Genomic DNA, 24,204 nt, shown 5'->3' with positions numbered 1-24,204 from the left:
CTATTAGTATCACTTTGAAGAAATGACATTCTGGACCCTCATCAAGGGCTTTGGGGACATGAAACAAATGAGACATGGTCTCTGTCCTCAAGGAGTTGATGTGATGTCGGTGGATGAGCTGATAGAACCACGTGAACCACAGGGCTGTGAAAGCGAGTGGGTGACAGGTAGAGAGGTTACCCCACCTGTGGGAGTCAGGATCTAGGCTTTTCCCTGTGTGTAGCACTTGCGTATCTTCTACCTCACTTGTACCAAGGGTGTGAAGACGGTTAAGGGTGGGCAGAGTTGAGGGGATGGGTCTCCTTGCAGCCATGGGAAGAACATGTCCAAGGGCTCAAGTGTAGGAGACCAACCACCCCAAAGGGTGGTTCTGGGCATTTCCCTTCCTGTGGAAACCGGGCTGGTCTGTAAATGAAGCCCAAGCACTGGGGGTGTTAGAAGGTCTGGAAAAGGAATCTTTCTATTTTACTGCCAGGCAATCCCAGTGGAGGGAGGGACCCTGAAAATGCAAGAAAGGACAGTAGATAGAGAAATGCCCCACATGGGACACCAGGGGAGAGGGGAAATTTACTGAAGGGAGGAGAGAGGGGATAAAACTTCAGAGGTATTTTGGAAACAGAGTTTGGAAACAGAAGACAGAGGATCTCGTGTTTGGGGACCTTAATCCTACCTGCAGAATGGTGTGAGTGACAGCATCTGCTGAGGGACAGAGGTGAGGGCAGGCTGGAGCTTGCTGAGAATGGAGGCTGCTAGGAGCAACCGCTCTGGGGAGCACCGTACCCTCTTCTATGTTCTGTCATTTGGTTGAACCCAGTGTGGTTATGAGCTTCTAGAGGACGGGAACCATTCACTTCATGGTTGTGTCCCTGGGACCTTCCTCATGGAGGGCTCAGCACACAACTGGAGCAAGTATCTGTATGGAACGTGTGCTGAGGGACGGGCTGCCTCCCCTCAGGTGCAATTCATCCAGGCTTTTCTGATGATATGGGCTTCAGTGTGTGTCACCAGCGTTTTGCCTGGCACTTTCTGTTATGGAAGAGTGGAGTTTTGGCAATCACAAAGACATCTGGGGAATAAATGGCAGCCCCCTTATGCATGTTTAAAGGGACTTGGGGAAAAGGCAGCACCCCTAATATTAGGATCAAGGGTTAGGGCAAGGGAATAAAATGAATGAGCATAAATTCACATAACTCTGAGTAAATAATGCAATTGTCTTTCAGACAATTAAAAAAAAAACCTAAAATGGCATTGCTTTGGGCTGTAGTTTCCTGATTTTTCTCACCTCCGCTCCTTTTCTCACATCCCCTTGCAGTGACCCCAATCTCATCACAGAATGTGAGGGAGAGCTGTGACAGTGAGATGTGTGTCATGTGCTGTGCTGTGGCAAGACAGCGTCTTCCTGAGCTGACTGGGTATCGTGTGACCTTGTTATCCAGAGGATGATGGACCCAAGGGAATGGAAGACACATGGAAGAGGGGAGCTCAGGGTTGATGGAATGATCTTGACTATGGGTAGTGAAAATGTTGTTTCTCAGGGAACCAACTAGAATAAATCCTTGGGCTAACTAATGGTAGGCTAAGACTGCATTGGGAGGTCGGGCTGCTGGTTTGGTGATGGAATGGATTTGGGTGGCAAGATTGAGATGAGGAGGGTGTATGGGGAGTGGTAGAAGAAAGGAGCACTAGCGATAGTATTGGAACTTCCCCCAAGGCTTGAAGCTGATGAGAGACAGGAGCTCCTTGGGCCTCAGTAGAGTCCAGACCACCTCAGCTGCATAAGAATTACATGAACCATCCCCTCACAAACCGCAGTGTGGACAAAATGCTTGTGGTTCAAATTGGTACACATGGGCCCCCCCACAGGGGCCATCAAGGAGGAGCTGTAGGCTTAGTACCCTAATAGAACTTCAGTTCACTCCCAGAAAGCAGAGGGTAAATTGCTGTATTATTAATAATTATTTTAATTATTATTAATAATAAATAATGCAAGAGACCTTCCCACAAATCCCAGTGAGTCTGAGGAGCTTCCTAGTCTTAATTTGGCTTTCCCAGAAGCAGAGTCTGAGCCAGGGATCTTGGTACATGTAAAGAGTTAAAGGGTTGCTCTCAAGCGAAGGGGAGCAAGGAAAGCGGGATAGGACAGAGGAAGGCGCTAAGCCGGGAGGAAGTCTCAGTTGGAGTCTGGTACCGTCTGATCCCACAGGGAGACTGCGAGGGTGAAGTACAGGGCGGAAACCCATTCCACTTGGAAGCCAGTGGGCGGGGCTTTTAAACCCCATGTCAGCCAGTCATTGGCTGAGGGCTAGAGAAGGTGGGCCTAACCGCCCAGGCCAGGTGTCTACTGTTTGGCTGAGGCCAGTTCTCTGGAGAAGTGGGACATCTGTGGATGTGAGCGGCCAACACTCTCAGCAGTGGCCTGGTGTTGTGTATTCCGGTGGGGCACTAACAGCCTTCACTATACTGGTTGTGATTCGGTATCGGCTGATCCTCAAGACTCTTGTGAACTCTAACCCAGATGACCACAGTGCAGTTGAGAGTAAAAATTGATGTAAGAAATGCCAGGGCTCTTCCCAGCCCACTCACCAGGGCCCGCAGGGATTCTGTCTCCGCCTGGAGGCTCTGGACCTGGCACGAAGTGTTGTGCAGCTCCAGCCTGAGGGCAGCGGCCAGCTTCTCTTCCTGGGTCTGTGCCATGCGGGCCATCTCTGCCTGTTGCTGGGAAGGGGCAGGTCTCCGCGTGAGCAGGGGTGCGTGGACAGCCCAAAGCCCGCTTTCCCTCCTGCACTTCCCAGGACCCACTCCACAGCCTCTAACTCAAATAGCTGGCTGACTGAAAAATCCCTCTTTTTCCACGGGCACCCTTCCTCCTGATTTGCATACAAGCATTTATTGAATTTGAACATACAGTGCATGCAAGTAGAATAAAATTCAAAATCTTTTCCTGGAGGATTTATGGGAGAAAGTCTCCTTTTGTCCCTGTGCCTTAATTACCTAGTTCTCCTCCTTCCAGTTTCTTATACCTCTTTCCAGAAATCACACACACACACACACACACACACACACACACACACACACACGTGCACGCGCACATATATGATATCTATATCTATCTGTTATATTCTTTCTTTCTTAAAGAGAGCGAATGAAGAGAGAGAGCACAAAAGGGGGTGGTCAGAGGGAGAAGCAGACTCCCCCGATGAGCAGGAAACCTGATGCAGGACTCGATCCTGAGACTCCAGGATCATGACCTGAGCTGAAGACAATCGCTTAGCCAACTGAGCCACCCAGGCACCCCCCCACCCGCCAAATATTTCATACATTTATAAGTAAATATATATAATCATCCTCTACTTGCTTTGGTACTTCATATATCCTAGAAAATATTCTCTACCAGTGTATATGAATTAATTACATTCTTTTTAATGGCTCCAGAGTATTGCCTTGTTTGGAAGTACAGAATTATCTAGAAGCCCTGAACTGAGGAGCACTTAGATTGTTTCCAGTCTTTGCCTGTTACAATGGTGTAAAGAATTACCCACAGCCCTCATTTTCCACACGTGGGAGTATCTCTGTGGGGTAAATCCCTGCAGCGGGACTGCTGAGTCAAAGGGTATGCAACTGTCATTTTGATGGATGTTGACAAATTGCCTTTCAGAGAACTCCCAACCCCTCCCAATACTGTCAGGCAGTGCCAGTTGCCTCACACCTTCTTCAAATGTGGAACTATCCAACTTGATCTGATAGTCCCTGTTTCCTTGTAAAAACCAGTCTGGCCACAGTTGTGAACACAAGGGGAAGGTCTGTGTTTTGCGGTTTCTCCCTCAGCAAGGACATAGTCTGATTCTTTCCCATACTTTCGGGGGAATAGGTCATTCTTTCTCTCTCTGCTGGAGAAAGGGGAAAAACTAGAGATCACTTTCGTTCATCTTTGGTACAGCCTGACACACGTCTCTAAGTCAGTGATATGGGAGAAAAAAACCTGTTCTGGATTGATCATTTTTACTACATATGAATACTTATTTACAGGGTTATGCAACAATAGTCCAGTCAAACTGACTGACTAAGAAAACTGGGGTCAAAGGGCTCATCCCAGGTGTAGTTCTTCCTGTGTGAGGGCTAAACAGAGCTTAACAAAAACATCCATTAAAGGTCTGGGATCAGTGATAGGTGAATGGAAGCTGTGGGCCCAGCTCGGACCAGTCAGCCCATGGCTGTGTGTCCATGGACCATCATTCAGCCTCTCTGAGCCCTAGTCCCTCCCTACAGAATGCAAATGACAATGAGAGGAGACACTATGACACTTCCAACAGCCTATAAGTATGGAAATTTGTAGAACCTTAAAGGCATGCAAATAGTGACTGCATACACTTTTCTAGATGTAAAAAGTAGTATCAGCCAAAAATGAGTTTGTAGCTGCTCTAGGTTGGGTACTTACTGCTAATGATAACGAACAGGCACTAAGCACTTATTCTGGGCCAAGCACTCCATTAACCGCTTAAGTCCATTATTTCAGCTGATCTTCACGACTCTATGAAGCAAGTGTCATTGTTATTCCTATTTTACATGAGGAAACTGAGGCAGAGAGAGACTGAGTTATTTTCTCAAGATCGAATGGGTCTGTGAGATGCTGCGGCCCATGCCAGAGCTGTACTCTCAACCAATTTTGAAAGCCACTGCTTCCACCAATTCATTTCCACCAATTCATCAAGAGCCCCAAGAGTGGGGGCACCTGGGTGGCTCAGGCGTTAAGCATCTGCCTCCCGGTCAGGTCATGATCCCAGCATCCTGGGATTGAGCCCCGCATTGGGTTTCTTGCTCAGTGGGAAAACTGCTTTTCCTTCTCCCACTTACCCTGCTTGCATTCCCTCTCTTGCTGTCTCTCTCTTCATCAAATAAATGAATAAAATCTTGGGGCGCCTGGGTGGCTCAGTGGGTTCTTAAAGAAAAAAAGAGCCCCCAAAGCAGAGCCATCTTCCCCTAAGTGAAGGTGGACCCCTCTAAAACATCCTTGTGGTCTGTCAAGTCCTGCTGTGATGGGTCACCCCATTTCTCTCCCTGTCTTTGGGGTTGGGACTTGGCCAGGTGGGCTGTGTGGGTGGGCGGGCGGGGTTCCGGGAGACAGATGCAGCTGGAAGGTGCAGGTGGATAGAACGGCCAGGAGCAGCTGACAGCCGGCAGCTGGGGCCCATGCCTGACAGCTCACGAGAGCCGAGGGTTAAATTTTCAGGAAGTCTGTAAGCTGCTTGGTAAATACAGCCATCATTAAAAATTAAATTATATCCACTTACAATTAATATATATTAAATGGTAATACTCCAAACACATCACTTGCTAATTTATTTACATTTTATCATTATCTGTGCTGTATCAAAGTTATTTATATCGATGGTACCTGTGGGGTAGGCATAACATTTAATGGTGAGCTTCTGAGCATCTCTTCCAAACTCTGTGCTTAATTTACATCAAGTTAGGAGTTTGAAATTAGCTGTGATGAGTTTTTTTTACCTCATGGAAATTGGCAAACACTACAAATCAGGGTTTGAATTGTTTTGCTGACTGTCTAGACTTAAGAAAGGGATGCAGAAAATGTTAATAATGCAGATTAAACTTAAAATGTCTATAGCTGTCACATTATGAATAGCAAAAAAATTAGAGGTAATAGCTTTCCAATATTTATAAACTATTACTGATTTGCAAAGAAATAACTAATGTCATTGATGAAAGGACTCATTAAGGTCAATGGAAATAGCAACCAAAATTCATATTGAACCTATTCTCATTTATCATTGATGTGAGTGACTTTTTGCTTAATCAGATATTAATAATTGAGCATATTTTGTAATCTGATTTTGGATATTGTCGATGACAGAATTATAAAAACAGTTGGCAGATTTTGCAAGAGATAGCTAGTCAGTCACACTGAAGGTATAGGTGCAAATGGAGAAGCAAAGTATGTGTTTTATTCTAAAATTTAGGTTATCTCTAAAATTATATAAAGAACACATCATCAGAAACTTCTATCTTACCTTGATATGATATTGTGAATCTGACTGGCACATAAACACAAATGCTTACATTTGTCCTTGGAGAGTAGATATGAAACATTACCAGCATACCCTGGGTCAGAAGCGGGCATGAGTGGAAGTCAAGTCTCACTGAAGGCAAATTTCAAAGCTTAGGTAGGTGGGTCCGGGGTAAATCTGCTGGCCAAGGCCATCACCACAGTCCTGCAGGTGATCTGCCCTCTTCTCAACCCAGACAATGAGGGGTCTGTATTCAGAGGTACGTGCTGATCTTGGGGGGAGTGGGATGATTGCTGGATTGCTCGATTGGAGTGTTTCCCAAACATTCAACAAGTAGCATGGTTTTTCACATATCTGAATACTGACTCAATTTTTATTTAAATCGATTCATGTTTCATTTGTAAATAAGTGTGTTTAAAATGGAAGCTGTAGATAAGATCTCAAATTTTATGTGCATCGGGATGATCTAGAGAACTTAAGAAAATGCAAGTTCTGATTCGGGAGAGCTGAGTGGGCCCAGGAATCTGCATTTAAAACTCCCATGTGATGCCTGGTCCATGGGAACAAAGTTCTAGATTGCTAAGGAAACAGATAAAACTGTAAAACTGTTGGTCATAGACAAAAAATAGCTGAAAAATTAATGACTTTAAAATAAACCAATGTTATTTTATTTGAGCAAATGTTGCCCACCACACAGCTGAGTCCCAAAGCCTGCTTTCTCTTTGTTGAAAGGTGAGATGGATGAGTATAAGAGTAGTGTTGATGACCTACCAGCACCCAATGAAAACTTTCTTATACAGTTTAATTAAGATTGAAAGAGAAAAAAATGAATTTGATCACTATGGGATTCAGTGTCATTTTATATCATGCCCAATACCTTCTCAAATCAGCTTATGAATGGTGCTTGCCCTCCATCTGGGGACAGTCTGCTGCTTTAACTCACCTAAAAGTATTACTTGTCCTTCTCCAATGGCTTTTTAGAGTTATGCTTTCTGATTAATCATTACTTCTGTTTCCACTTCCACCCAATGCCTTCAAGATTTCTCCTCACAGACCAAATAGCAGGTATGCCATTCTAGACCTGAGTCTAGGAAGGTAGGACTGTATTTTGTTGCTGAGTGCAGTTGCTAAGATGTGTAATGAGATTAAAATATGCTGGTCCCCAGACTTTCAAACCCGCTTGAAATCTTGGCTTTGTTGTGCAGGGGGCCAGCCTGCGCCTTTGCACTCCATCTATATTTCTGGGACAGGAGAGCACATAGACACTTGGAAACATGGTAAAAAATTGCAAATTAAAAAAATTTAAATTAAATGTACACGTTAGTACACGTGAAAGTGGATGGGGAAGAAGAAGGACAGTATGCTTGGGAGTCAGGCAGAAGGAAATATTTGAGAGTCTCCACGTGGAGCGGGGAAAAGGGCCATCTCCAAACCCACCCCTCTGCTACGCAGGTGTGTTCCTAGCAGAACACGTATCCAAGATGGGTGCTGAGAGGTTGAACTGTGTCCTCTGCCTTTCTCCAGCAGTTGCTGTGTGGATTTCAGCCAGTGGTTTGAGCTCTCTCTTTTTGCAGCCCGTGAACAAGAGCTTTACAAGAGCCTTGCTCTGCTGCTGAGTATAGCTGACCGCCTTGCTCTGCAGCCTCTTGGACCTCATGGGATCACACTAACCTTATGATGTTCACTCTCATGGAGAAAGGGAAAGCAACGAATTCCTCGCAGAGACAGGCATTCACCATCTTATATCAAGGAGGAATCTTATCCCATGGGGAGGGCACAGAATCATGGTTTGGGAAGATCATGACAAAAGTCTGGCATAACCTTCTGGACCTTCAAGACAAAGGCCTCTCAACCTCACATTCCACAAGACAATGCATCAAGACTCCCCCGCACTCCATATGATCTGCGCAGGCCAACCTAGCAGTCCAGAGTGATGGTTCTAGAGGCAGAACGTGTGGTCTGAATCTCAGTTTCACCACTCTGGAGCCGTGTATTCTCGGGGAAGTGACTAACCTCTCTGTGCTTTAGTTCCTTCCTCTGTGAAACAGAGAAGATCACAATACCTAAGTCTGTGGGAAGATGAAATGAGGACGGCCTATCAGGCGCTTAGGGCTTGGTCTGGGCACTTGGTACAGGCTTACTAAATACTCTGCTGACTCTGCTTGCAAGCATGTGGTATTCCACCTTGTAGAATGGTCTTTCTATCTGTTGCCTGCCACCTGCCCTCAGCCAACCTTGCACTAGATTGTAGTAAGCTTGTTTGCAAGGACAACTTCTTACTGATGCCTCTGTCTGCACTGGGGACCTAACATGGTGTTTCACACCTTGGGCACTCCCAGTACATTTACTAAAGGTCTACAGTGTGTCCTAGGCACATGCGAGGGACTGTAGAAAGGGAGGGTCCCCCATCAATGGAACGAAATCACACCTCCTTTTAATTAGGAGGATTAGCTTATCAGTATTATAATGACCATGGGAATTATATAAATGTTACTTAGCTAAGGATAGTTTTAGACAAGCAGCATCCACAACCCTGACCTACTCCAGCCAGTTGTAGGCTGAAGGCCAGATGCCATCCAGTCTTCACCTGAGACAGGAACTCTCCTTAGCAGGAGCTAAAAAGAAGTATGTGTCTCACTCAGTGGAACTATGGTGTTGGCAGGAGGGCTGGCCTGGCTAGGCTAAGCCAAGTGTCTCCTTGAATTGTTTGACACAGGAATTGCCTGGCTATTGAAGCTACTCATGAAAGGCTATGGGACCGATTCCCAACCTCAGTGGGGAAGCTGCCCAAGGACACAGCAAGGGACACCCGGCTTTGCAGACTTGCTGCCCCTCGGTCATAAGGAAGGGTGCCCCACTGATGAAGGCAGCAGGAGAGGCTCAGCGGTGAGTGGAATCCAAAGAGAAAAATATGTTTTTCTTCTTAAAGTAATTATTGGAGAAGTTTAATGATAGCATTTTTCTTCTGGTTCATGGAGGTCATTCCATCCCAAAGAAGAGTCTCCTCTGCTCTGTCTCTTCTCAAAGACCAGTAAGCGTTGAATGCAAATACTACTACTTTAATTTCTCAGGGATTTGGGTTATTTTATATTTGCAAGTCTCTTATTTTAGAAGTAAGGTCCCTACCCTTTTCATGGGAAAGAGCTACCATTGAGAAATACCAAAGATAGCTTTGAGACTGAAGAACTGGGTGGCCAGGGACGGGCCAGGGACTTTGTGCCCACAGCCCCATGTACAGGGCCTGGCGCCTGCTTGTTTTTGGCATTTGTCAAATATTCGCTTGGCAAATGGAGTCTGCATGAGTGAGTGAGTAAAGATTTCTTGGTAGCATGTGGAGGTTACAGTGTTGGGTGATCCCCAATATAGACCATCACTCAAATATTGGTTGTCGACCAGTTGTGGGGTTGGAGAAACAACATGGAAGCTGAGGGTCTGGGTGTGGCCTCTATTATACTCATGTTGTACTGGGTAAAAAACAGGTGAAAGATAGGCAGGGCTTACCTCAATGAGACAGTCTCTTTAGTTTCCCTTTTAACTACTACTGATTCCCCTAATTCTGTCCCCCAGCTCTGACCAGCTTGGCTATGCTCCTGTAACACACAGTGATGGGAACCAAACCCCGGCCTCCTAGCTCCTATAGCAACCCTGCCCTACTGGCTAACAGTATCTTTTGAAAGCCACCTGGAACTACCATAACTTAAATACAAAGACAATTGATCAGCTGGGGACATACGTACAACTTACTGCAGGGAGAGGACTAATTTCTCTAGTGTACAAAGAGTCACTACAAACCAGTAATAACAAGTCCAAGACCTAATAAAAATGGGCAAGGGATATGATCCGATAGTATAAATAAGAGAAATATGGCCGGAATTCAGCATGTAAAAAAGATGTTCCACTTTCCTTATAATATGGGAAATGCAAAATAAAACTGCACTGAAAAACTGTGTTTTATCTCTACTATTGACAAGGATCACAGGGTATGAGAACTCACAGTATTGGTGAGGATATGGGAAAATGGGCACTGTCAAACACTTCTGATGGGAAAGTAAATTGTTACAACCTTCATTGAGAGTAATTTGACAATATTTATCAAAATTGCTAGTGTGCATAATTTTTGACCCAGAAATTCCACATTTAGGAATTTATCCAGCAGATATTTTGCTATATTGGGAAGTGGGGGACATATGCAGTTAGTGACTAGTCCAATGTATAAAAGCAAAAGATTGGAAGCTCCCTAAATATCGATCAGCAGGGCATTAAATAAGTCCTGGAATACCCATTGCTAGAACAGTTTTTTTCTGTCGAGGGCCAGATAGTGAATATTTTAGGCCTAGCAGACCATATGGCCTCCACTGCCACTATTCCGCTCTGCTGGTGTATGCAAATGCAGCCATAGACAATATGTAAGTGAATGAGCATAGCTGTGTTCGTTCCAATAAAACTTACTTGCAAAAAAACAGGCAGAGGCTAAGATTTTGCTTGTGGGCTATAATTTGCTGCCCACTGTGGTTTAATATTATGCATCTAAAAAGCAGTATGTTCTGTATACTACTATTTGTGTAATGAGAGAGAGAGAGAGAGAGAATTTACACCTATTTCCTTGCATGTGCATAAAGTATCTCTGAAAAGACTCATAGTAAAAGGATAACCTTGATCAACCCTGTAGAAAAGAACTGAGGGTGGCTGGGACCTGGGTTGGATGTCATTTTTCATTGTATGTCATTTTGTACATTTTGACCTTTGAAACAAGTGAGGATATTACAGATTAATAATGCTTACATAAAATCCAAGCAAATAAAAAATGAAATGAAAGTGGGCTGGGGCCCTTTGCCAAGGTCTCCCTGTGACATAGTAGGAGGTGTGGAAAGGCTAGATGACTCCCTTCGGTGCTTGCAGTAAGCATGCCAGAATAGACCATGGCTTATTTCACTGAAGAGAAATCAGGGATTATCGCTGACTCATGAACGCACAGGGACCCCCTAGATTATAGATGCTGTTAGGGGTTCTGCTCTTTCTATTCTCCTTGAAAGGAACTCTCCCTGTTGGCTCTTATGGGGATATCACACCAGGCCATCTTGTCATCTAGAGCCATTGACCTCAGTTGACTAGCAGAAACCCATTCCATACAATTTCATATATTCTATTCACACTTCCTGGTACAAGCAAGCAAAGAGTGGGTGTTGCTATGACAGCCTATATAATTATTGTTTGTGAATGTGGATGATATGGAGACATGTTATCCAAGGTTAGGAGTCTGCTCATGGATAGATCTAGACCTGCGTTGTCCAATATGGTAGCCACTAGCCACACATAGCTATTTAAATAAAGATTAGTAAACATTAAATAAAATTAAGAACTCCGTTTCTCAGTTGGATCAGACACCTTCCCAGTGCTCAAGAGCACATGTGGCCAGTGGCTGTCATACTGGGTAACTGCGCAGACCTATGACAGTTCCATCCTCACAGAAATTGCTATTAGAGGGCACTGCTCTATTCAGTGGCTAATGTCTCATCCAGCTCTAAGACTATCAATAACCAGAAACCTCACGATTCATCTCCATCTGTTCACCTCTCTTCATTCTTAACTGTCTCCATGATGTGTCATTGAGGCTGTTTAAGATATGGTCATTATAGCAACCATAAAGTTCCTGACCACAAATGCCTTGAACAGGTCCGAGGCAAGTGCAGACCACTGTCGGAAGAGATAGGATGAGCGCATTTGCTGTGAGGTTCCTGGCCCCTGGGGCTATTGAAAGGAAGCTGAGTTCTCTTTTGTTGGCACTTCCTACCCCACCACACCAGCTGATGCTGGCAATTGAATAAGCCTTTGGTTATTGTATACTCCCTCCCACCGCAGTGAGTAAGGGACAGAGATGAGGCTTCCAGGAGTGATGGTGTAGAGCCCTTCCCTGGGAGGAAGATCCCAGGGAGGAGATTAAGAACGCAAGTTGCCTGCTACAGAATGGAAGCATCTTAACATAGGCATGCTAAGAAAAAGCTGAATGATAGAGGTTCTTCCATATTCCCCCAGGCGGCCTGTTTAGGGTCTGTGGAGAATGTATTCCATGGGTAGCCAGAAGGTCTGGAGGGTGGGATGGCATGTTGTCTGTGGTTCCCCAAGCATCCCCAAATACCCAGGGCTTGGTAACCACAACAAGCAGACAAGGGAGAGCTGACTTGGAAGACCCTCCAGAAATTCTCTGGACCAAACTGACCCTCCTTCAAACATGGAGTTACAGAACTTGAGAAGCTCTGAAAGCTGGACCACCAAAGTTCCTGACATCCATGACCGAGGCTGGAGAGAACCTAGCCCAAACCTCTTTATAAGCTTTCCATGACTTAAAAATAAGAAGAGTTAGCAGATAACTTGGGAGCAGATGCTGATGGCATCCACCTTTATCCCTCAGGAACCTTTATTCCAGAACATGTGGTTCTCCCTACCCTTCTCTTCCACTGCCAGATTTTACCCTTCTTTGGCTGGGAGAACCTTCTCTGAAGTCTTTGAAAGGTCACACTGCTAGCAGACCGCAGATGTCTGATGGGGATGGTATTACTACCCCAACTTCCTCGCCTTTCCCCTCTTCAATTCTGTACTGTTATCCAGAAACCCTGTGGGTGCAGAGTCCGGTCTCCCCCAGTGGGTGCTGGTTGGATAATGAGTTCTTTGTTGGTTCCCTTCTCTGCTTCTTCCCTACTGGTATTTTGGTTCACTCCCTCCCCCAGCTTCCAGATAAACCATTTCCTCTTTAATATTTGTCTCAGACAAGGTCAGTTCCTGGGGAAACCTAAACAAAGACATAAATTAATCATGTCAATTAATTTTCAGCCTCCACAACCTGAAAGGTAATTAAATACATGTCTGTATGCTCTCTGCAAAAGGTTTGAAAGCAGTGTGTGCTAAACCATTTTACATTAATGCTTCGCTGCCAAGAAACAGACAAGAGGTGTTCAGGATGGGCAAATGTCAGCCCCTAAGGGCATGACAGCAACTGACAAAACTATTTATTGGAGGACTTCTGGCTGTCAGTTCTGATCTCTGTTGATGATGGGAGGAATTCACTCATCTGCAAATATTTTCTGAGCTCTGTCTTTCTGTAAGAGGCCCCAGCAGCATTAGTCAAATGAAAACAAGTACTGTCTGTTTTCTCTGAGATATAGCTTTCAGATTACTCTATTAAAAAAACACTAATGAATCTGTTCAGAATTAATATTTGAATTACTGTTGGGCTGGTGATGATTCTCAAGAGGGTGCAGGGTGAGTAATAATGGCCAGGATTTTTTTCTTTTTCACACTACGTAGATTTTTTTCTGTTATTTATAATGTCCCCCCACCGCCCGCTTCCCCAAAGAAATAATCACTGCAATGTGGGGTATGCCCCAGAAGTGTTGAGACAAAAGCAAGGCTGCAAACTGCTGGGCCACTTTGGAAACAGAACGGAGGAGGAACGACTACCCAGTGTGGGGAAAAGGTGCCTGACCCGAGAGCCAGGAGGGCTGAGCGACAGTGCTGCCAGCCAGCTATGTGACTTCAGGATATCAGCTGCCCTCCCTGGATCTGGATCCTCACCTCTGAAGTGAGGAAAGGGGATGCTGTGGTGTCTCAGGTCATGAATTATGAATATTCATGAGTCTCCTAAAAAAGAAGCAGTGGACCCATATAAAATCTATGGTTTGGTTTCATTTTTCCCTTTGTGTGGTTCCCCCTCTCACCTGGTTGGGGTGGGAGACAGCTTGTTGTGCAGTTGGTAGGCACTATTTGCCATAGCAAGAATTTGTAGAGACCTGGCCCAAAGAATTAAGGTCAGAAAGAAAAGGGGTTGTTGAAAAGGGATCTGGGTAGAGAAACGGGGAGTAAAGACGTTTTTGAGGCTGGAGAACATTGGGGGATCCAGAATTGGTGAAGACCATGCTGGGAAGGTTCCTGTTGATACTGAGCGGGGGCAGGGGCTGAAGGGACATGGGAGAACAAAGAACAGAAAAGGTCTTCCTTGGGGTTTTTTTCTGGTAGCTTTTATAAACTCTGGTGGCTCTCAAACCTGGCTGTATATTAGAATCATCCAGAGAGTTTTGGCCTGGGCATGAGCATTCTTGACAATGTTCGGGAATAATTCTGCTGTGCAGATGAGCTTGAGACCCACTGAACAGTAACCCAGAGCATAGAAGCTGCCCGCATGCCTTCTCTCAAAAATAAATTAGCTACTTTATTTTTCATACTTTCTCTACACTTTCCTTCCTCTTCTGTTCTTCTGGTCCTGTGCCTCAGAATCCCCACGTCACACAGGGGTGGGAGACGGAGAAGGGAAGAACAAACCCTGGGCATTCTGTGTCCTGGTTAATTCCTTCATTATTTATGAGGTTTAATAAAAAGATGTTTCCCTCCATGAATATAACTCATACTGCTTAAAGAACACTTGAAAAAATATTATACTCAAAAGCAGGAAAGAAAAAACCTCTCGACATGTCAAATAGGTCCCTCCCTCAAAGACAACCACTGCTAACACCAATTCATTTTAGTGTTTTCTTTTACATTTTTGCTTGATGCCTCATTTCTTTGTTTGAATGCGTTCTACTGTGTCTACCAGGGGTTGGCCAACTGCAGCCTGCAGGCAAATCCAGCCTACCTCTTGTTTCTATAAATAAAGTTTTATTGCAACACAGTCATGCTCATGTGTTACCTTTTGTCTTTTCAATTGTTGTAATAGACTGAATTGTTGTAGTAGACTGTCACGCCCAGGAAGTTGCATATTTATTTTTTGGTGCTTGACAGAGTTTATTGGTTCCTGGTATATACCTTTCTGTACTCTCTTATTTTCCCCCATTTGACCTTATTATGTGAGCATTTCCCATGTTGTTATAAATGCTTCATAAATATTTCTAATAATTACCTGGTGTTTCATTGTCTGGGAAGATGGTAGCTTAGCCTTACTCTTACTATTAAATATTCATGTGCTTTTCTCCCAATTTTTTTCATTCGTATAATGAATGTTTCAGTGAATACATTTAGATATAAACTTTGTATTTTCAATTCTTTCTTTAGGACAGTCTCTAGATTATTCAACTGGTAGGCAGGGGCATTTCAAGATTCTCAATGCGTATCATCAATTTCCTTACTCAAACATGTCATACTAGTTTACTCTCCTCAGTAATATAGGGAAGAACCTACTTCATCACACACTTGTCCCCATCACATCAAATATTACCATTTTAGGGGCGCCTGGGTGGCTCAGTGGGTTAAAGCCTCTGTCTTACACTCCGGTCATGATCTCAGGGTCCTGGGATCGAGTCCCGCATCAGGCTCTCTGCTTGGTGGGAAGCCTGCTTCTCCCTCCCTCTCTCTCTGCCTGCCTCTCTGCCTACTGGTGATCTGTCTGTCAAATAAATAAATAAAATCTTAAAAAAAAATATTACCATTTTAAACATATTATGCCTTTAGACAGGGAAACAAAATGTTATTATTTTAAATTGTATTTATCTTATGTCTAATGAGATTGAAACTGTTGCATTTCTCCTTTCCTATGTTGACTGCCTTTCACATTTGCTTGGCCTCCTTCTGCACAGGGAAGAGGTCCTGCCTCACCTTGGCTTGGAGCAAGGCTCCTGCTTCTGCCCGGTTCTTTTCGACATCTTTCTCCCAGTGGATCCTGATGGTCTCGAGGATGTCGTCCAGACCAGTGCCGATGGCAACACCCATCTGTTCCAGCTCAGACCCTGCCAGCTGTTTGTACAGCACTTTCACATCCTGCAAAAGACAATATACTCTCCAGGTGAGTTCCAGAGGACAAGGAGAGCACACAGAGTTTTTGCCAGCAGAAGCCCAGGTCTGTGCGCACTCCTGGTGCTTCTCATTCTGCTCCTGCCAAACATGAGGCTTCCCAGAGCCTGGTAAAATCCCCAACCCTCTTGCCAGCACGCATGCCATGGTCTTTTGCAAGCAGAAGGCATTTCTTAGGCTGGTGTTTGCAAGCCTGGGCCCACTTAAAGCAAATACCAAATGCATAAATAGCAAAATAATTCAGAGGAAGCAACAACAGCAAGATGAAATGTCTGAATTTTGCTAAGTCAGAGTAGGCTGGGAGAGATTTAGAGGTCACTAAAGGGTGGCAAACGACTGAGCTAGGAGCAGGGGGACATGGACTTAGGGCTCCTGGTGAGCCTAAGGTCAGACAAAGGAAGGATCTTCTCAAGGTAAGCACAGTTAAGTGGGTTTTGACTTTTTCAGCTGAAAGCACATTCGATGTCTGCTCAGACAGTGACATGAATGAGGTGGAACAGGGTTGGGGCTGTTCTGCAGGCAGCTGGACCGAATCATGATTGGGAGGTCGCATTGTCCGGTTGAGTCCTGTCACTCCATGAGCTGACCTAATTTCATGAACGAGTGTGTGCAAACCACAGCCTGGATCTACCATCAAAGTTATTTTGTTTGCTCCATGCAGTGTTAAAACCAACCAACCAACCAACAAAAAAGACCCCAGAGTATGAAGCCTTGAGTTAGGGGATGCCTTCTTTGGCTTGACACAGCTCCCTCACTCTCCCCTGTGGACCTGCCTCTCCTTCATTTGTGTTCCAGCCTGGGCCTGAAGCCATCTGAATTGGAGACTCCCAGCATCACCTTACCCACTACAAGGAGTCGGATGCATTTTACTCGTGTTTTGCCCACAGCCCTGGGCAAGCGAGGCGGAGAGGCCGACAGCAGCTACTGTCACTGACTGCGAGCTCACCAGACAGCTGCGTGCCTCTGGGCTGCGGCCAAGCCAGTGTCGCCCCGGCCCCCACCTACCTCTTCGTAGCTCCTTGACAGAAAGCCAAGTTCTTCTTTCAGGCTTTCTATTTGACTCTCCAGATCCATTTTTGTCAAATTAGCTTCATCAATGACTTTATACAGCGAGTTAATTTCCTCTTCCGCTGCCTTTCGAAATGGCTGCTCATTTTCATATCTGCAGATCAAGGAGCTTAATCAGCATAGGTGGGCAACCCAGAAGGGGAAATAGCCAGGTTACAGATGGTAACGACAAGCCAATTATGTGATAGACAAATGAATGTTAGAAGTCACTGTTCCAACGGCTTGGAGGGCACTGTTACTGCAAGTGTTACATGTTGATTTATTAAAATGAAAGCGACAGGCAGCCAACTTCTGATAACCTAGCTTTACAGGCTGTCAGGCTAATGGGGCGCTGGAAGCATAGAACTCCAGGGAAACCTTCTCCAGGAGCTGAGATCCAGGTAGGGGGATCTGGCGCGTCACCATTATTCTGATTTGTCATCCTTCCCCTGCCCCCCACCCGAGGATCCTTTACCAAACATTACTGCATTACTGAGAATCTGCTAAGCACCAGACTACACACTAGCAATCCCCAAACGGAAAGCATGATTTCTGTCTCCAAAGAGCCCATGTGCAATTTTAAAACTGGCTGCAAATCCAAATGCTTTTAGGGGCCAAGTGGGGAATAGAGATGAGGGACGAGGGTCGGGTCTGGGAAGCAGGGAGAGATAGGGACTGAAGCCCACAGCATCTCTCATTCTTCATGCAAGGGGACCTGGTGCTCTGCTCCTTCCATTACCTCTGCCTGGGAAGGACTGTGCCAGTCCTCTTCAAGGACAATGGGAAACCTGGATTTATATGTGAAATATTCAGGGTTTTAAAAACTTGCAGCCTGTATAATAACACACACAGCACACACATCGACACAAATCTGAAACTGCCCCCCTGAGTTCTTTTCATCTCTGGTTTGCACAGAGCCTTCTTTTTATAAACCGCCCGACATCTTTGCCAATTTCTCTCAGTGTTACTCCTTTCCTTCTATGGCCTTCCTTCCACCAGCTGCACGCCTCAGCCACACTTCACACCTTAGCTTCATCCATCCACAGAACAGAGAAATCTCACATCATTCACTGAAGAAAGCATCTTAGGATTTTAGAGTTTTAAGGGAATTTAGGATTCAACTATTCAAACTCTTACTCAGTGACAATCCCTTGCTAGCATTCTTAAAAAAATTTTTTATTTATTTATTTATTTTGAGAAAGAGGGTGCTTGAAAGAGTGCAAGCCAGAGTGCAGGATCAGGGGGAGGGACAGAGAGAGAAGGAGAAGAAGAGGGAATCTCCAGCAGACTCCCTGAGGAGCATGGGAGCCTGACCTGGCGCTTTATCCCAGGACTCTGAAATAATGACCTGAGCCGAAATCAGGGGTCAGTCATTCAACCAACTAAGCCACCCAGGCGTCCCTCTACAGCAGTCTTTGATGGGTGATTTTGTAGCCTCGACTTGACTGCTTCCAGTGACAGGGAACTCAGTACCTATCATCACTACCATTCCATTTTAGGACAGCTCTAATTATGGAAATTTCTTCCTTCAAGAGCTTAAGTCTTCATTCCTGTAAGAGTCTGAATTCCACTCTCTGGAGCATCTAAAGTCAGTTCTATCCTTCCTTCCGGCAGTCCTATAAATATTGAGAGTCTAGTCTCTTATATCACTCTCTTTTCCCCTCATTCCTTCCTCCAAGCCTTTTGTTCCTCAGATTAAACATTCCTAGTTCCTCCATTCTTCATATAAATTGGTTTCCATATCCCTCATCATCGGTGGCAGGGACTATGACCTTCCCATCTTTGTATTCTAAGCATCCACCTTCAGGCTTCAGATATATGTGGGAATGATTAGAAGTGCTCTAACCGGTCCACATCTTTCTCAAAATATGATACAGAGACTGGAATGCAAAAACTCCAGATGTTGCCTGATCAGCTCAGACTCCCAGGGGACTGTCTGCTCCTTTGTTTAAACTCTCTAGTTCTGGGGCGCCTGGGTGGCTCAGTGGGTTAAGCCTCTACCTTTGGCTCAGGTCATGATCCCAGGGGCCTGGGATCGAGTCCCGCATAGGGCTCTCTGCTCAGCAGGGAGCCTGCTTCTCCTCATCTCTCTCTCTGTCTGTCTCTCTGCCTCTTTGTGATCTCTCTCTCTCTCTGTCAAATAAATAAATAAAATCTTTAAAAAAAAAAATAAACTCTCTAGTTCTATTTATCATGGGCCCTAAGGTTTGCTTTGTGGGTTTTTCTTTACTTGCATATTTGTTCATTTGATTTTGACCAGCTATATTTGCTGCTAATATTTGGTGTCCTATCAACTCGAGTCCCTGAGCATTTTTTGCAAGTCCAATTACCCTGTTCTTTCTGGACATTCCTGGTATTTGGCCCCCAACGTAGGAGTTCATATATAACTCGTTCAGTTTCATTGGTCCATTGTTCCAATGTGACAGTCCCCTGGGAGTCGGAGCTGATCAGGCAACATCTGGAGTTTTGCATTCCAGTCTCTGTATCATATTTTGAGAAAGGTGTGGACCGGTTAGAGTTGATCCCTAACTCCAGTCTTCTATTCTATCTCTACTCCTATTCTTGTCCTTACCAGCCCTCCTGCCTTTGTATCTTCTGCCATTTTGGCAGCTTTCATACACCTTACAGTTAAAGATAGTGAATGAAGGAACCAAGGACAGAACTCTGTGGCAGACCACTAGAGACTTACCTCAGAGTTGGACCTGTACATTTGAATCCCCCCAAAGAGCTGGTTTTTGAAATCATTTTTATGTACTCTATATGTAGGATTGATTTTCTACCCAAATGTATTCTTCATGGAGGACTGTAACTTTGTTGACATTCAGTCCTTTTGGAATCAAGTCCTGTACTTCCAGCTGGAGTGAGAATCCACCTGTATCACTGCTGTCCCAGGCTGCAAGAGCTCCCCTGTGCCTCTGAAGTCCTGTTTTGTTTCTCTCTCCAGGGAGCCTAGCTCTGTCCAGGGTGGGCTCCATTCAGCATTATGGGATAACTTGGGTGTCCTATAGACCATTTTTTGAAAGTCCTCTAAGCATTTGACACATCTCTGTGATATCCCCCAAGGCTGCTGTTAAGCTTTTAGCTTTCTCTTGTTGTCTTTTTTCCCTGTACCCTCCATTTCAAAGTCTCCAAATAGAATCTCTTTGCTCGTGATACCCAGAGCTTTCTGTCTTGACCTGCAGGCCCCTCTGGCCCCAAATCTTCAGTGGCGTACCGCAGTTTCTGCTTGGTTGCTCAACCATTAGCTCAACTCAGCTTGATCAAAGCCAAACCCATTATCCATACCTGAATTTTAAACTAGCTTTCTTTTCACAATTTTCTATCTTAGTCAATAGAATAGCAAATCTTCTAAATTATCCGAGTTCAAAACCCAAAATTTACCTTTGTTTTGTGTTTCTTTTTTTTTTTTTTTTAAGATTTCACTTATTTATTTGACAGACAGGGATCACAAGTAGGCAGAGATATAGGCAGAGAGAGAGGGGGAAGCAGGCTCCCTGCCAAGCAGAGAGCCCGATTCGGCACTCGATCCCAGGACCCTGGGATCATGAACTAAGTCGAAAGCAGAGGCTTTAACCCACCGAGCCACCCAGGCGCCCCGTTTTGTATTTCTGGCCCTGCCACTACTTTCCTTGACCCATCTCTCAAGTCTGCTCATGGCCACCACCCCAGGCAAACCTTGACCTATAACAGCCTCTGACTGTCTTCCTACAACCGACCTATAGTTTTGCCCCCAGAGGGACCATCCTTAACCATACTGGGTCACCATCTGCTGAGAGACCCAAGTGTCCTCCTCTGGTCCCTTAGTAATCTGATCTTGCTTTCCTTTTCAACCTTGGCTCCCAGTACAGGCCCTGCCCTGCCATCCGTCCAGCCTGTTTGCTCCCATTGCTTCTGGCTCATTTGCTCCACCTCTCCTCTCTACCAACACAAATTTCCCTTTAAATCTAGTCACGATGAACCATTACTCAGACCCCTTCTATGGGTCTTCTCTCAGGTCATCTCTGAATTCTTTGGTATGGCTGACATGGTCTTCTGGGATGTGGTCTCTCCCTGGTTTTCCAGCTTCATTAGCTTTCCCTCCTTCCTTCCCTCCACATGCCCTGGTTATAATGAGCTACTCAGTGGCCACTGATGCACCTTCTTTCTCATGCCTTTCTACCTTAGCACATACTACCACCCTTCCTGGAAGTCATGCTTCCTTCATTGGCCTGGTCAACTCCTATACCAGTTTAGGGCCCAAATCAGGTGACACCTCTGTTGTCAACACTCCCTGACCAGATTGTCGCCATTTCACCTGTGCTCATCTCAGTGATGGCACAACCACTCTGTGATGCTACTGTCTGTTCACTCCTCCATCTTTGACACTAAACCGTGAGCTCCCGGAGGTCCCATTCACTTCATTCCCAGGACTTGGTCAGGGGCCTGGCAGATATTCAAACACTTGTTGAATCCATTCACTCATTTACTACTACAACAACGATTTGTGGTCATCTATCTTGTGTGTGGCATTGTTGTAGGCACTGGTAATACAACGGGGAACAAAACAGACCCAGCCCCTGATACTCTGTTGAATGGCTGGATGAAGGCATGAACGCATAATGAATAAATGAATGAGCGAAAGAAATTTCGGTCAGATCCTACCTGAACTTCACAATTAATTAAGTTCTGTCTTAAATTTAGTACAAATTGCTTCATGTCTATTGGCATCTATCTTTAGGTGTGCAGTAAGCTGTCGGTGGATGGATGTTGGCTTCACGGTTTTGTGCTCCTGTGACCTTGGTGAACACAGTGTTGTCTGAGACAGCAACCCCAGATAACTGAGAGTCCTCTTGACTCCAGAGTGGCTGCTAGGGGAGGTCGTTTTAGCAGATGGAGAAGCTTGGTTTTAGAAAAAGGAAGGAACCATGGGTCTGAGGAGATGGTAGAGATTTTCCTTTTCATCAACAGTGCACCTCTTATTCTAAGATAAGCTCGGCAGTGGGATGGGTCAGGGTCTTCACTAGAGACTCCCAGCTACATGCCTTTCTTCTTTGTCTTTACCAGTTTAGGGAAATGTTCCCTAAATAACTATGCCATCACCCATCCAATTGCCCAACATCCAGAACACCTTCCTCAGAGCATATTCTCAAAATCGCTGTTTTCATTAATGAAAGATCTTTTTCATTTTGTTTCTCCATGAGAAACAGCATTTCCCAAACCTCATGTGCCATCGTGATTTTGCCCTAAATGCATCTCTCTCCTTCATTATTTACTTTACATGGTTCCTTAAATTCATCTACTTAAAAAGTAAATGTTAAATCGGTAAACTTGAAAAGCTCTTTATAGTCAATAAATTTTAAATTGCCACTACAAATTGTAGTGCTGTAGTGGAAAAACAGTTTTATGAGTCATAAATAGAAGTTAACTCTAAAAATACATAACTATTAAAAATAAAATGTTTATCCTTATATCACTTAAAATGATCTTCATCAGTGCTATAGATGCCATATTTTAGGATACACTTCAAAGAGGTGTTTTTCAAGGCTGGGGAGTTAAAAATACTGAGGCCCGGACCCCACCCCCAGGGACTGTGGTTTAATCAGTCTGTATGGCTTGCCTGTTGGCATTGTGAAGTGGCCCGGTAATTACAACACAGGGCTGCAATTGAGAAACATTGCTCAAAACCAACAGCTGTTCTAGTGTGTTCCTAGGGGTAGCGGGATCAGCATCATGGGGAACTTGTTAGAAATGTAAATTTGGGGCCCCACCCCAGATTACTGAATCAAAAACTCAGAAGGTGGGGCACAGCAATTTGTGTTTTCTATAAGAGCTCCCAGTGGTCCTGAAGCATGCTACAATTTGAGAACTCCACTCTGAACTAGGAGACATTGGGCAACATCTCTGAGCCCTTGGGACCTGGTTTGTGTCTATAAGGAGGGTTTGGGCTGGAAGATCTTTGCTCTGGATTCTCCCAGGACCTCTTTGATTTCACTCCAGCCTCCTGTGCTGCAGGCAGTGAATGCCACAGACCCCAGAACAGCATCACGTGACTTCTCCTGGAGTCTGGAGGAGCAGAGGGACTGTCCCCTCTGTGGCAAATGTTACCTCTCTTTAAAGTCGTCCGCACCCGCCTGGATATTCTCTGTCTGAAGCATGAGCCGGGCATTTTCCAGGACTGCCTCGCCCACCTAGAAAAATCACACACATCAGAGGAAACAAGGTCACTGGTCCGTCTTCCCTCCCTTCCCACTGTGACTAGCACTGGGCACAGAGGTTCTGGGGGGAACTTAGAGCACCTTTCTCATAGCAAATATTTTTAGAATCCAAGTGTCTCTCTCCAAAAAGGTGGAGAGCAGATAAGCCAGAAAACATAAAATCTGGATGCCTTTTAAGAGCCTTTAGAGTTGGATTTTTGGAGCTAAAATATTACTCAAAGGCAGACTTGTTCATAACCTCTGTCATAAGGCTGAACATTCAACTCCCAGGGAAGTTTCAGCCTCCTTAAATGAAGATTCTCTGGTTTGACTTAGTGGCTTTTCACATTTTCTGGTCATGGATACCCTTGAAAAGCTGATCAAGTCTCTAATTCATTGCTACCCAATAGAACTTTCTGTGATGATAGAACTCTTCTATGTCTCTACCATCCATCATGGTGACCACACATGGCTACTGAACACTCAACATGTGGCAAAGATGACTGAGGAACTGAAAATTTAATTTTATTTAAATTTAATTTATTATTATTTTTAATAGATTTTTTTGGGGGGGTGGGAAAGAGTGCACATGAGCTGGGGAGAGGAGGGGCAGAGGGAGAGGGAGAGGGAGAGAGAATATTAAGCAGGCTTCATGCTCAGCGTAGAGCCTGACTTGGGGCTTGATCTCACAACACTGAGATGATGACCTGAGCTGAAATCAAGAGTCTGATGCTTAACCCACTGACCCAGCCAGGTGCCCTTATTTAAATTTAATTTAAATTTGAATATCCATCTGTGGCCAGTTGCCAATATATTGTACAACTTAGCTCTAGAATTTCATCCACCCTCAAAACATACATATGAACATCAACACTGTGCATATGATTTGGGGGTTTCATGGAGCTGTGAAAAGTGGTTTTTCAAAACCAGCTCCCCAAACCCTGCAGAATATACCCAAGATTTTGTTTTTATTTAGGTGTGGTGAGGCCAACAGATCAGGAGATGACTGACATTGAAAAGCTGTTACAGTTCCCAAAGGGTGGGGCAGCCCCACCACGCAGGTCCAGAGGAGGAAGTACCAGGGTTGGTCGCTTAAGGATGAGGGGAAAACATAGGCAAAAGCCTTTATAGTGGCTTTCCTGGGAAGGAAAGGGTGAGGCAGGGTTAACAGTTGAGCAGGTTTAGGA

At 44.9% G+C, this 24,204-nt stretch overlaps 1 protein-coding gene across 1 annotated transcript in view; it reads right to left on the bottom strand.

The window, feature by feature from the left end:
• BFSP2 (beaded filament structural protein 2) overlaps positions 1 to 24,204 on the bottom strand; it is a 59,090-nt gene that overhangs the window by 4,296 nt on the left and 30,590 nt on the right. The window contains exons 2-5 of the mRNA XM_059387976.1: positions 22,929 to 23,011; positions 16,803 to 16,959; positions 15,603 to 15,764; positions 2,584 to 2,715 (exon numbers count right to left, since the gene is read on the bottom strand). Of these exons, the coding sequence (XP_059243959.1) occupies positions 2,584 to 2,715; positions 15,603 to 15,764; positions 16,803 to 16,959; positions 22,929 to 23,011 (534 nt within the window). The remainder of the gene's footprint in view (positions 1 to 2,583; positions 2,716 to 15,602; positions 15,765 to 16,802; positions 16,960 to 22,928; positions 23,012 to 24,204) is intronic.

Source organism: Mustela nigripes, chromosome 2 (assembly GCF_022355385.1).
Source record: "Mustela nigripes isolate SB6536 chromosome 2, MUSNIG.SB6536, whole genome shotgun sequence".
Lineage (NCBI taxonomy): Eukaryota > Metazoa > Chordata > Mammalia > Carnivora > Mustelidae > Mustela > Mustela nigripes.
Note: the sequence above shows the minus strand (reverse complement) of the source record. Positions and strands in the feature narration are given on the sequence as shown.